This window comes from Tachysurus fulvidraco, chromosome 2, assembly GCF_022655615.1.
Source record: "Tachysurus fulvidraco isolate hzauxx_2018 chromosome 2, HZAU_PFXX_2.0, whole genome shotgun sequence".
Taxonomy (NCBI): domain Eukaryota; kingdom Metazoa; phylum Chordata; class Actinopteri; order Siluriformes; family Bagridae; genus Tachysurus; species Tachysurus fulvidraco.
The window spans coordinates 6,900,427-6,914,207 of record NC_062519.1 but is presented as its reverse complement, the minus strand read 5'-3'; the positions used below and the strand labels follow the sequence as shown (position 1 = coordinate 6,914,207).

The 13,781-nt window shown below is 36.5% G+C and overlaps 1 protein-coding gene across 7 annotated transcripts in view; it reads left to right on the top strand.

Annotated features, from left to right (window-relative positions):
- Positions 1-13,781, top strand: part of dock3 (dedicator of cytokinesis 3) — a 204,521-nt gene that overhangs the window by 135,600 nt on the left and 55,140 nt on the right. For all 7 annotated transcript variants that reach the window (XM_047810266.1, XM_047810265.1, XM_047810263.1 and 4 more), the window contains 4 exons: positions 3,590-3,671; positions 3,839-3,899; positions 5,061-5,208; positions 11,090-11,178. In XM_047810266.1, coding sequence (XP_047666222.1) covers positions 3,590-3,671; positions 3,839-3,899; positions 5,061-5,208; positions 11,090-11,178 — 380 coding nt within the window. The remainder of the gene's footprint in view (positions 1-3,589; positions 3,672-3,838; positions 3,900-5,060; positions 5,209-11,089; positions 11,179-13,781) is intronic.

Genomic DNA, 13,781 nt, shown 5'->3' with positions numbered 1-13,781 from the left:
CTAGGTGTGAATGTGTGTACTTGGCACCAGGGTGTATTCCTGATAGCATCCAGTGTTACAAGCTCCTAGGACCCTGAACAAGTGTTTATTTAAGATGAACAAATGGATTCATGAACAAACAAATGAACAAGTGAGCAAACAAATGAACAAACAAACAAACAAACATGTTCTTTGTGTGGGATTGTGAACTATCTCAAAGTGGTGACTGTCTTGAGAAGCTTAGTTTGATATACAGTAGGCTCTAGCTGTTTTACAGATTATATTGTTTAAACTACAATCCTGCAACAATGAAAAGCAAAGGGATGGCATAAATATGGATGGACAACTTTGAACTTTTTTTTTTTTTTTCAGATTTCAGCTGCCAAGTACATTATGTACATTTCCTTTCAGTGATTCTTTCACTGTCTTTGGAACTTGATGTGATTGCATAACTTAAAATAATAACTTAAAAATTAAATAAATTACATAACTTACATAATTTGATTAGTTATTATCCTATAAATCCATTCTTATTCCTTTCCCTTTTTTTCATTTCTCAGTCAGTGAACTACCTGAGCATGCTTCTTATTACTAACCGGATCAGACATCAACCTTATAGCCTTTGGCATTTTTGTAACCACTCTAAACACCTTTCAAATGCACTAACAAAAGTCAGATCTGTCTTTGAATTGAACAAAGCCAAAGAAACACTTCTTTGTTAACAACGAAAGGTTTTAATGACTACCTGTCATTGCTTGCGAAGGACAATGTTGTTTCCGCAAGTGAAGGCTGCTGTTACTTTTCTGCAAACTGATTGGATATTCTTGGCAGGGAAGATTGTCAAATCAGCTAGTCAACGAGTGAGCAATGATATGTATTCCCATGCTGGTGCGCATACACACACATGGACAGCTGAAACGACATGTCTCAGGAATTCAGCTACATCAAGTTCACATTCATGCAATTTGGTTTATGGAAACTAGAGACAAAATAGCATATACAAATAGTCCTTAATGGATGTTCCTTTGTGTGTCCTCAGGCATAGCTGGGTTCAAAACAGAAAAGGTAATCCCAGGCAAGAAAACTTTACATATTATATAAAGCCATAATGGCAAACAGGAATTAGAAACTATAATTAAGACAAATGAACTACTCAAATAGTAAGAAGCTACGATTAAAGAAAAACAAGAATTAGAAGTCAGAAGATAAACAAGAGACTTAATCAAATAGAACTGAACAATTAATGGCCCACCAGTGGCTCTCTGAAAAATCCCAGGTTTTGAACTGGAAGTTTTTCAAACACTAGCTCAGAATCATAACTACAAAGCTACCACTGACCTCTATGAGTGTCTAGGAGTCTGTTTATCTCAAATCCCTTCTGCACATGTATTTTCAAGTAAGAGAGATAAACCACTGCACACAAAGACACTTGAGTATCTAGCTTATAATTCTAAGCATGCTGGAGAGAAGCAAATGGAAATCATGAGAGGCACCCACCAGTTTTACTCAATCTCTGTTCCAATGATGCATACAGAGTGTTGGCTGGTTGTAAAATTCTGAGAAATTAGGAGGCTTAATAAGAAACCTGAACAGAAATGAAAACAGGGAACAAAACAGAGAACAAAAAGTCCAAAGAAAATCACATTTGTGGAGAAAATGCTTTACAGTATCTATAATCGTAGTATTAAGTATTAAGGTTGCACTGGCAGGACGACTACATAGAAGATAAGAACCCTTTGGAAGATAAGAACCCTTTATATATATATATAGAATTAATAAACAACATTCAGCAGTGGTTAAGGATGTGTTGCATTTGTAATGTAAAATTGATGGAGGTCAGTGGTGGCTGAAATGGTTAAGATGCTTGGTTACTGATTGGAAGGTCTGGGGTTCAAGACCAAGCATTGCACAACTGCCAGGGTTGGGCCCTTAACCCTTTGTGGTCCAGAGGCACAGTACCTTCGCTGACCCTGTACTCTTACCTCAAAGTCCTCACTTTGAATTAAGGGATCCAGACTTTTTTCAGGACAACCAATATCCAATGAAACGGACAAGTGAGCTAAATAAAGGGCCGTATTGCTAAGGTTGGAATAAAGGATTCCCAAATGGGCAGCAAGACTTTTCGCTAGACTACTACTGTATGCTATTGTGGTTAAAGGTACAGTAGCACAAATCCCCACCTCCATGTTCTAAAAGTTATGGGATCTGATATAGAATTGAAGAAGGGCTCATTTTCAAGTAAACTAATGATTCAAGTAATGATCAAGTAAAGTTTTTGTAGATGGATTGCTTTTTAAAAACACGTAAGGGTGCGATGAGAGTGTGTGTGCCCTGCGATGGGTTGGCACTCCGTCCAGGGTGTATCCTGCCTTGATGCCCGATGATGCCTGAGATAGGCACAGGCTCCCCGTGACCCAAGTAGTTCGGATAAGCGGTAGAAAGTGAATGAATGAATGAATGAATAAGGGTGTGATGGTCAAGCGTCTACATGTGTGTGCATATAATGTGCATATAGGCCATTTCATCTCAAGATCAACACATGTGCAAGACATGAGAACAACTTTTAAATTAAATCAAGGCTCAGAACTACAACCACAAACACAGAAAAAGAAGGACAATCAGTAAAAGACCCGTGATGGGACAGTTACTGTTACTCCAAACCGCAAGAACAACTAATAAAGATAAGCAATGCCCACACTGCTGGGCACTTTGACACGTGCTTAAAAGTGGAATTTTAACAAGAAATCTAAGGAAATAACCTGTTAGGGATTTGGTTGTTTACTGCTCCAATAAGGAATGTGCCATTACTTTTAGTTAGTGCCTTTACCACAGTGGTCTTAATGATGGACTTTGTTTAGAAAGGGCAGGTTATCTGTATATTTAGACATAAAGATGGATATTATTACTATATTACAGCTGCCAAGTGCAAGAAATGGATTGAAAGCATGCAACAAATAAATAAATGATCATATAAATTTCAAGAATATTGACAATGCTATAGCAAATATAAGTTCATTTGAGTTGACTGTGTGTGACAGCAGGTGTAAAAGGTGCCACAGAAACAAATGGAAGGCGCTACTCTAAATGACTTTTCTTCTTTTAAAGAAATTTGTTTTCATCTGATGTAGCATCTGACTGGTCAGCCTATATTTTTCATTCAGCATCAGGTAGACTGCAGTTCTCTTGTCTGTCTTCCTCCCACAAACTCTCATAACCCTGACACCCTGCTTCCATTAGGCTGGGCTGTGGATGACAGAATGTATTCTCCTCGCTTCTCTTAGATCTGATTAAAGATTCCCACTTCTGCTTCATTCTCCCTCTGTCATTGCTCTGTCTCTCCATCCTGACTTTCCCAGACCTCCTGTGGGAAATGAAAGGGGAACTAGGCACATTATTAACCACCTACCTTCTCTTTAGTCTCAGCTCCTTGTGCGAGAGAGACGCTACGGTGTCAGAGCGTCTGCAGGAGGCCGTCTTTAATTGACATTATGTAGAGCTGTTTGTATTAGGCAACAGCGGGACTTATTGAGTTGTTAAGAACTTAGCGATCCGTAGGAATCGTACTCAAGCGATTTCAAGGTGAATTTAAGCATGTGCTGTTTTGTTGCAGTGAGAAGTTCATCGTGAGGCTCAACAAAAACGGAGGCCCAAAGAACCCGGAAAAAATCGACCGGCTCTGTGCACTGTTTACGGTAATATACATTTATTTATTTATTTATTTATTTATTTATTTATTTATTTAATCTAATTTTATTTTTTATTAACATGGTTTACAATCATGTCTTTAACACTGATTGTTCCACAATATGCCTCATCTCCATCTATCTAGCTATCTGTCTGTCTGTCTGTCTGTGTACAGGACCTGAGCAATAAGGATATGAAACGAGACCTATACATCGTTGCTCAGGTGATCAGGACCGGTAAGTAGGCATGGAATATTCTAGAATTTTGCCCCAATAAAGCAAAGCTAAAATCTCTGCTCCTTTTTCCCCTCGTGTGGATTTCTTTTGCTTTCAGCCGTGCTCTTACCCCCCCCCCCCTTTCCTTTTGCACTTCACCTGCTATGGAATTCACATCACAAGTGCTGTTATGTAACAGCATCATTGTGCAATTGGGTTCAGTACGGTGCAAAGGGAACAGTACAATCAGTCAAATGCAGCCATTTGCACAGTATGTGTATCACTATATTTTATAGTATCAGGAGATTTTAATCTGTCTGATATCAATCTGTAAAAACAAAAATGATTCATGTTGCTCTTTATTTCTTTCTTTATTTATTTTCTTTCTTTCTCTCCTTATTTTCTTTTCTTTCTTTCTTTCTTTCTTTCTTTCTTTCTTAAACAAGATGGTGGAGAGTTAGTTTGTGTTTGTTTTAGCTGACACGCTGCAGTGGACAAACTGCATTACTGGATGATTTAGTGTACATGAGGCTTATGGAGCTTTCTGTATGTGAGCTTTGCCATTTATAGAGATTTGTGGCCCTCACTAAATGGAAATCAGCTGTGCAGTGAGTGCGCTTGAGTAATATCTGAATGATCGGCATGTATCAGGATGCACGCGTGACTAGGAAAGATTTGACATTGAAACCTAGTGGGTACTGTAGGTGTGAATGAAATCACAAATGTTTTTCTGCGACATTTTTGTGAAACAGTGAATAATTTGGGTAAAGCTTTGTTACTAAGATTAAATTACGATCTTAGTCTTTCAGTAAAGGTTAAAATGAACCACTTACTGAAAAAACAGTCGTTTTGGACTTTTCTTTTTCTCCTCGAAGCTTTATTTTAGATGTTAACTTTTAACTTCTAAAGTAGGGACTTTATTTGTGTAACAATGAGGCTTTACACTGTTGGTTTGCAAGGTAGCTTTGATTAACTGGAATTTTCCAGCCTGCAAAAAGGTGTGTTAGATCATAAAAAGCTCTAGACACTGAAAGCTCAGATATACGCTTCATCGCTTCTTATTTACGTTCCTGTTGCTGAACATTACTCCCTCCCTCCATACTGCAGTGACTCTGCTGTAATAGTAGCATCCATTTTCATGTGTGGATGTTGACATGGTAATACAGTGCTTTCTGTGCACAGGTCGAATGCTGCTGAATGACTCAAAGAAGGGCCCTCCACATGTGCACTACAGACGCCCGTATGGATGTGCCGTGCTCGCTATGAGCGATGTGCTGCACACCATCATAGAGCTAAAGGAGGAGAAAGACTTTGTGCTCAAAGTTTACACGTGAGTGTCTAGCACATTCTAGGAGTGTCTAGGATTTTAAAATGCATGGTTGAGGCTAAAGAGGACCATTAGTGTTTGATGATGTATTTAGAGCAATGAATTTGTGTGCAGAGTGTTAATGTGTAATTACTTATGCATTGAGGTATAAAATAGTATGAGTGAGATATTCTGTCTGTGTAATTCTGTTCAAAAATCATGTTAAAAAATTACAGGTACAAAGCAAAGGTTTTTCCTTTAATCGGTTGTAATAAAAATATCAGAATACTACAGACACATTTTTGTCTACTTGCAACCTCCATTATTTGAAAATGAACAGATAAGCTCCGCCCACTTGACACAATTATGCCATGTCATATATTTCACAGTATGTCAGTTTCCTATATAAATCCTATAAAGCAAACTGGACCCAAACCAAGCTAGCTAAGATTGGACACATTTGATTAGACCATGAACAAATGTCTTAGTCAAGGAAACCTTGTTCGAGAGTTCAACCCATTTTTTAAATCAAAGCACAGTTAGTTGATTTCTCTGCCACTTTATATAGTGAGACATAATTTGTACAAAGTCTGATTTTTCATTTGGATTTAAAAAAATTTCAGCACATTACCATCCAAACAAACCAGGAAAATAGTTGTGATAGTTCTAAAGGATACTTTCAGGGATTAATAATGGTATGGAATGAAAATGAAATAACACAACACAAATTTAATATTTTTATTCAAAGCTGTTGGGGTTCCTACTTAATATTCATTCTTTGAATGTGCTTCAGCAAAATAGCTGTTTGCAAAACACAAAGGAGCAGAAAGCAAAGGATATACTCCGAATTAGCTTTGGACCTCAAATCCAATGTTTCTAAAATTCTGCCTACATAATAGAGGTTTCACTTCCAGCTCCATCTATCATGGACTTTCATTTCATTTGCGTTCACTGATGCCAGCTTGGTTGTTGTCTGGGAAAGGGGAAAAATAAGAGAGAACCTTACAACAAATAGGAAATCTTTGTGATAGACTAGCAATCACTTTGACAGGTAATCATGTGGCATCAAAGCCCTGAGCTTATGTTTCTGCAAGTGTGAAAGATGGGAAAAAAGTGTTTTTTTTTTCCTTTTGGCACTAGGGAGCATTTGGCGGAATATAGCATTGAACCTTTAATAAAACAAAAACACGAGCTATATGAGGACTAAAAATGAAATTCAAATATTTTAGATGCTCCAGTGCTTGAAGATATACATTATAAACATCTATTATTGTTTATTATCTACTCTGATGGAGCTACGCTGCACCTTAACCACATAAGTGGAGTCATTTTCTGGTGCATAATCTGGAATAAAAAATCACAGCTGATGTTAAGAACTCTGGCGGTCACATCTCGTTAGCCTTTCTGATTGAATTAGCTTGCTATGGTGGGTTAAGTCATTTCCAGCCACCATCCTAAACACAAAGTGTCAGACGTGATCATTTTCAGAAAGAGCACCCTCGAACTTTCCGATCAGTGATGCCCCTTCAACCCTCTCATACCCTTCATGTGCATTATCACTGCTGTAGTGGCACAATTAGGACTGGAGACCCGAAGTGTCAAGCTCATTAGGCTGTTTTGGAAGCCTGCTTTTGCGAGCTTGAGGCTGTCTGACAGTTGTTTCGTTCTCTGGCATGTGAGTTAGCCACAGAAGCGAACCCTCTCCTTTGTGTACACTTATCCGCAAGAATGTGGAAGAGAGTCACAATGAGATATATATGTAGAGACACATTACAGCACAATAGACGGCAATATAAAAGGATTTTGTGCATGAGGTTAATATTCATGGTGGTTGCATGATACCTTGATAGCTATGCATGTAAAATAAAAAGGTAGACTATACTCTTTATCCATATCTGATGCATGGTGCATGAAATCTGAGCATTCAACTGATTGCATCGTTGCACTCTGGACTATGTGTGCATGTGCTGTATGTATAGATGAACGAGACCGAGAGGGAGGGTGAATGAGCGATTACAGAGGTACAAGTGTCTAAGTTATACAGGGACACCTAGTGGTGTAAGGGAGTACAGAGCTTGATGCTTGATCAGGCAAGTTTAACTTTAAATCAGTGTAACATTTTCAACTGAATTTGATGAACTTGTAATCCCTGTTTTTAAATAGCCCAGGGGTTGATAGGAAGTTAGAGGGCTGTAACATCTGGCCAAAACTAGCATTATGTGTTTCAATTGCAATTCTTAAGGACTTGATTTGCAAAATATTATAAAAAGCTGAAGAGCACATCATAGATAGATAGATAGATAGATAGATAGATAGATAGATAGATAGATAGATAGATAGATAGATAGATAGATAGATAGATAGATAGATAGATAGATTGATTGATTTGTGGGGAAAAACACACACACACACAAAAACATGAGTTACAAATTGAATCAAACTGGATTGTTTATTATTGTTATTATAAATAGTAATAGTACACATTACTCCTTTACTCCAATAGCTTCAGAAATGTAAAAAAAAATATTTTCTATTTTATCAAAAGCATCCATGTCATGCAGGTTATGATTCTTGGCAAGAATTAAGGATTAAGATACAGGCTGTATTCAGAGTCGATATTTAGCCTGCGAGAGTTCTCTGTATTCAGAGTGCTGCAGTTTTTTGAATATGATTTATTAATCGTGTTATATTTGTTTAATATTGTCTTCGAATGGCATGCCCTATATTTTTGATTGGATGTACAGATTTTAATTTATAGTTTTAATTTTTATAGTTTTTTTTTTTACAGTTTTAATTTAGAATTGAGCATAAAGGTGTATGATGTATTTAGTATTATTTAAAAAATAATAATAAGTGGTTTAAAGTTATGAAAGTAAAGTCACTTTTATATCATTTCTGGGTATATCATTTTCCTAAAACTTTCAAAGTATAGGACTTTACATGACATGATAAAATCACTAAGACAAGCAAACCAACACACACACACACACACACACACACACACACACACACACACACACACACACACACACATTTTTTCTAAAATTATTTATGTAGAAAATGAGTAAATATCAAAAAAATAACTGAAAAATAGTCTAGAAAGTTAAAGTTTATGCTAGATTTATTACTTTACAATAAAGTCTTAAGCTGGCTGTCCCTGCTGTAAGTGTGGACACATGAAAGCTTTATAACTGCTCCTTACTTCAGCTGAAGAACATGGGACTGTGACATGGGTCTGCCGCCTATTACACCGGAAAGCTTTTCTTCTTGCATTAGGATGAGAGATTTTGCATTGCCCTTGCACACTGTGTACATTCTACTACCCTATGCTCTGGAAAACCCAGATTGACTCTCACTGTTGCATTGCATTGTGCTTATGCTTGCATTGTGGGCTTTTTCAGCAAAAGTTGGCTCCAAAATTGCTGACTATCTATTAAAAGGGATTTGCTCAAGAGCCTATTTTGCATCCACTGGTGTTAAACGCACAACTTTCAGGTCACCACGCAACATTTGATCTATCTTACCACATATTTTGTTTACCTGGCTACATGTGACCTAATTGATGTGTCTAAATAATTTAGTATGGAGATGTCAAAGATTGCATAGTCTTTATTTGTTACAGTTTCAGTTCCTCTGTCATGTCTGTGTAAGTGTGTAAAGACACACTGACCCAGTTTTTGTAAGTGACAGGCCCTTTCCACCTCTGATGCCTGTCTAGTGGTCATAGTGACAACTTGCCAGATGGACTCAGTTTGAGATCATGCAAAGCCCTTGACCTGGCACTAATGCCACTATCACAGGCCATTCAGCATGAAAATCCCTTGGCAGCCATGCTGTCATGCTTAGTATGACACTTCATTTGCTGCTAGCCCTCAGTTTCTGCTTATTACTTGAATGGTAATTGCTAGCTACTGTATATAAACAGTACTAATGAGAGCAGACAGGAGAGCTATGGTAGTGAATTTAACCACTTTTTACAAACAATAGACCAACAAGACCACATAGTCAGCCAAGGACAGGACTCTGAGACTTAGGTGGGCAAAAACTCCCCCATTTTCCAAAAGCTTGACGAATCTCCAATTCTACTGCAATATGCAGATACAGTAATCCCTCGCCACTTCGCGGTTAAAGTTTCGCGGTTCAAGTTTCACGGCCTCAGTGCATCGATGATTTTTCAAAAATATTCATAGAAAAATAAAAATAATAAAAACGGTTTCCCAGGATGCCAGACAAAGAGAGAAACTCTCTCAGAGGCTTTGTACATACCCATGGGCACTCAGACAAGGCACATGATTGGTTCCCGGCACGAGATCTGAGCTGATTGGTTGCGCATCATTGCATCCTCTCCCAGCTTCTTCTCTTGTTGTATCTCGCCACTCTCGTTCGGAACACTGTCAACTGTGTCTCGCGTATTGTGTTCGAAATTAACTTTTTGTTAAGCCCTTACAATGCCTCCTAAGCGCCGTGCCCCTGCGAAAGATTCCTTAGTGAGCCGAAGAGGAAGATGATGACCTTCAGTGAAAAGGTCAAACTTAGCTCCAATCCTACTTCCCGGATTTTCACCTATTGCGAGGGGTTCCGGTCCCCATTAACCGCGATAAACGAGGGATCACTGTAATAGCATCAGAATTTGGCACCAACATCATAACCCTGCTTTCTTAATACACACTGGGTCCTTTAATACCAGTTGAGCGTTGAGCATTGAGCATGCCTATCTGTGTATTTTCACTAACATTGTGAAAGAACACACCATTGTTTACAATCACATTCAAATATTACTCCTATAATATGATTTTTTTTTTTTTGCACTTTCTCACAAAAATTGTGACGTCCCCCTTTTTATGTCTGGAAAATAATGTTATAACTTTCTTCTTTTGAGAATTTAAATGCACAATTTTGACCAAACCAGAACAAAAGGCTTAGGTAGAGGTGCTTTCTATTTCTATAGCGACAAAGTGCTTCACGTCTTGATTTTATAGTGTAAAGTGCGGTGATTGTCTCCTAGTGCCAAAAGTTAACGATAGCTTTATTATCTTGGCTTGCCCCCCTGCCTCTCTACACAAGAACTGATCTTGCTTCCTCTAAGTGCTTGTATCACATAATAGTTACAAAATAGTCGCAATGTCAGTGGGCTTAATTAATGGCACTCTTTTCTTTCCATCTTGAAAACATTTGAATGAAATATAAAGTTTAAAAACCTTATCGCTTTGTGGTTCTGGCTTAAAGTTTAGAAGTGTATTCATTGTCTTAAAGGAGCAGTCAGGGATTTTTTAGAGCCCACAGCCTACTGTTAGGTGACTGCAAAATGTACATTTTAGCAAGGGATAATATCCTGTATGATATTTATCTTTTATTTCTTCTTATAAGACTAGCCACATTTTACTGTTAACCTTTATATTTTTGTATTCTATTAGCAAATTGAATTTTTGCTTCCTACCAGGAATTAATGTAAATGAGCTAAATAATCTGTTAAAACAAAATGAAAAGAGGAAGATTAAAAATACGTGAAATATGTCAAGAATTCGGTTTAACAGCCTAAAAAGCATTAATAAAAAAATTATGCATCTTTAATATTTGTCAGAATATCAGATTTCAGATGATATTATTCATATCAGCACCTTAAAAAAAAAATTATACATCTGGAACGCATCCAGTTTCATTCATTATTCCGTGCTCAAATGATTCAAAATCTATAATCCCAGTCATCATTTAGTCTAACAGCCTGAGACATTATTTTTTAGAACAGACCGCCTATTTACAATATTCACTCTCCATTAGAAGGATTGGGTGCTTACATTTCTAGGTTCCAAGGTTGAGTGTTCTGTCTGGTAGAATTCTAAAACTCACTCTATCCTCTGTCCATTTTTCTTCTTATAATTGATTGATTCCTTTTTCTGTTCTACAGATGTAACAATGAGAACGAGTGGTACCAGATTCATGAGAACATCATCCGCAAGTCCAGCACCAAATACACTGCGCCCAGCACCAACTATGGTATGTTCTGTCGAGAAGTGTCAAATTTATCAGTGTTATGTTTTATTGCTTTCTAGTCTCCCATATTATCTATCAGACTGGGAGTCATTATATTCCAATAAAGATTTGTATTGTCCTATAGCTTTGGCAGCACTGCTGCTCTATAGGACTGAAACCCTCATCCTTATGTTAGGGCTCTGAATAAGTAAATATGATGAATGAATATCCTTATGTTAGAGATACACCAGGCCAACTGTCAAACGAAAAAAAGATGAACATTGTCTTCAAATGGCAACAGCCAACAGGTGTAATATATTTCTAGACAGTTAAACTTAGGAATAAATGTTCAAGTGCTGACTAAAAATTGTGAATCAACTCAACTTGAAGGTAAGCTTTGTTTCAGCTCACAAGTAGTCAAGATTTCCTTAAGTTCCTTCTTTATACTATAGTCTATAAACTTGAATTCAAAATGTAAAACTTTACTGTTAAAGAAATGAAATAAGTTTACATTATTTAAATGGGTAGGCTATCATGTTGTGACAAAGTGTGGCGTTCCGCACAGGATTGTGCAATTAGATGATGCTTGATTTATACCACTGCAATGATGAATTCTTGATTCTGATTGGTTAAAATGTGTTGATTCGTTTTCTATAGCAACTACTCTAACGAGCTACAAGGTTTATACTTCTGTATCAATAATAAAATATTAAGAAAAAAATATTAAGAAACCTCTATATATTTTTTATCATTAGTGATAACAATTGTTGACTAATTTTTTTTAGGTGTTCCCTGAATTATATAATTTAAGAAATTATATAATTACTGGAAATAATTTCATGCCCTAGCTCAATATTTAACAGTAATCATATAATTTCTTTAAATAACCTTTGTAGGAACACCTGTAAATGTCCATATAACAGTAATTATATAATAATTATAATTATAGATCCATTGTGATGCTGCATGATGCGCAAGTTGAGATAGTTATAGTTCTTACTTTTAATATAACCATGATACAGTTATTCCCGCTGCAGCCTCTCCCTCCCTCTCTCTGTCTCCCTTTCACTATCTTTCTCTCTCTTTCTCTCAAAACTCAAATGCAGCCTGTCATTTTACAGAAAAAGGAGAAAAAGTGAAAATTCCCCTGTCGTTTCATCCTGACTTTCCTGAGCTGGAAAAAATTGACTGAATATTTGAACAATAAAGAATCTCTTTCATAAATGTCATAAATAAATGTCCCTAAAAGCATCCAATTAAATGGTTTATTTTTTTGCAATATGTTTTTTAATCAATTTATTATTAGTGTTAAATTATCCTGAGTATCAACTGTAGAAGTCCTTGTAAATGTCCTGTTATTACAGAAACAATAATGTATTAGTGCGAGTGTATTAATATTCACAATTTTATTTGTGTTATTGAATAAAAATAGCTCGCACACAATCTCACCAATCGGATTTGAGCATTTGAGTGTGCTGTACAAATTGGTATATTATAAGATCATTAAAACACTTTGGGACATGCTCTTAGAGGAAAATAATCAACTTAAGAGTTGTACCAGTCAGTGGAATTTCATGTCAGCCTGCATTACACTACCATTAATTACTTTGTTCATTAAAAAATTAATTACACTCCAGATTTTTTTTTTATACTTAACAAAATGAGACACGATACTGAATGATAATTTTTTTTTTTTACAAATAAGCCTTTAAAGTTTTGTGGATCTGGAGAATGGCATTGACCAGAATTCTCAAGTATGTCATCATCCTCAACTACAAAATCTCGAAGACATGGTAGAAAGAGGTTCAAATCTGAAAATGATGCTTTCATAACTCAGTGTTTCTCCCCCTCAGGTAGTGAGTCAAGGGAGAAAAATGTTCAGACTCAAAGGTGAAAAAATATTTAAGAATCTTCTTAAATATATACCTGAGCTGCTGTCACTTTACAGAAATGTAGCACTGCAATGTAGGGATATTTGGTTTGAACAAAGAAAAAGAATTTAACAAAGCTTTCCAAGGTGCAGTGACACTCACAGTGAGTTCATAACACATATCAACATTCAAAGTTATTGGAACTAACTAGCTAGCAAAGCATTTAGCAACCATAACATTTAGCTACTGCTTGTGATAGTCACTAGGTCCAAAAAGATGTATTTTGGCATACCATTTTCTACACTATGATCTGTTTTAAATGTAGCCGGTCTAAAAAATTAGAATTATAAAATTTTAAATCCTTGTGACACAATTAAATGTGCTTCTTTTTTTGTTTTCACTAACAACAAGATTTTTCACAGTGTGCCTTTTTTATTTAATACAAATCTCAAAATCACATGGAAAAAGGATAAAGATCACACTTCAAACCACAATTAATGTTCAGTTCACTAAGACTGTAAAAAATAGCACATGGAAACTCATACCTGTCAAGAAATAGTCAACAATAGAGGTGTTAAAGCTTTAAATGCAAGTAACTAAGAGACAATGCCTTAATAGCTTAAGTTCCTTTGTTTAAATGAGCAGGCATTAATCCCACTGATATGCCATTCGAGAATGAGCCATTGTAAGTGGTTAAGGAGCTGGACTACTGATCTGAAGGTCATGAGTTTAAATCCCAGGTGCAACAAGCTGCCA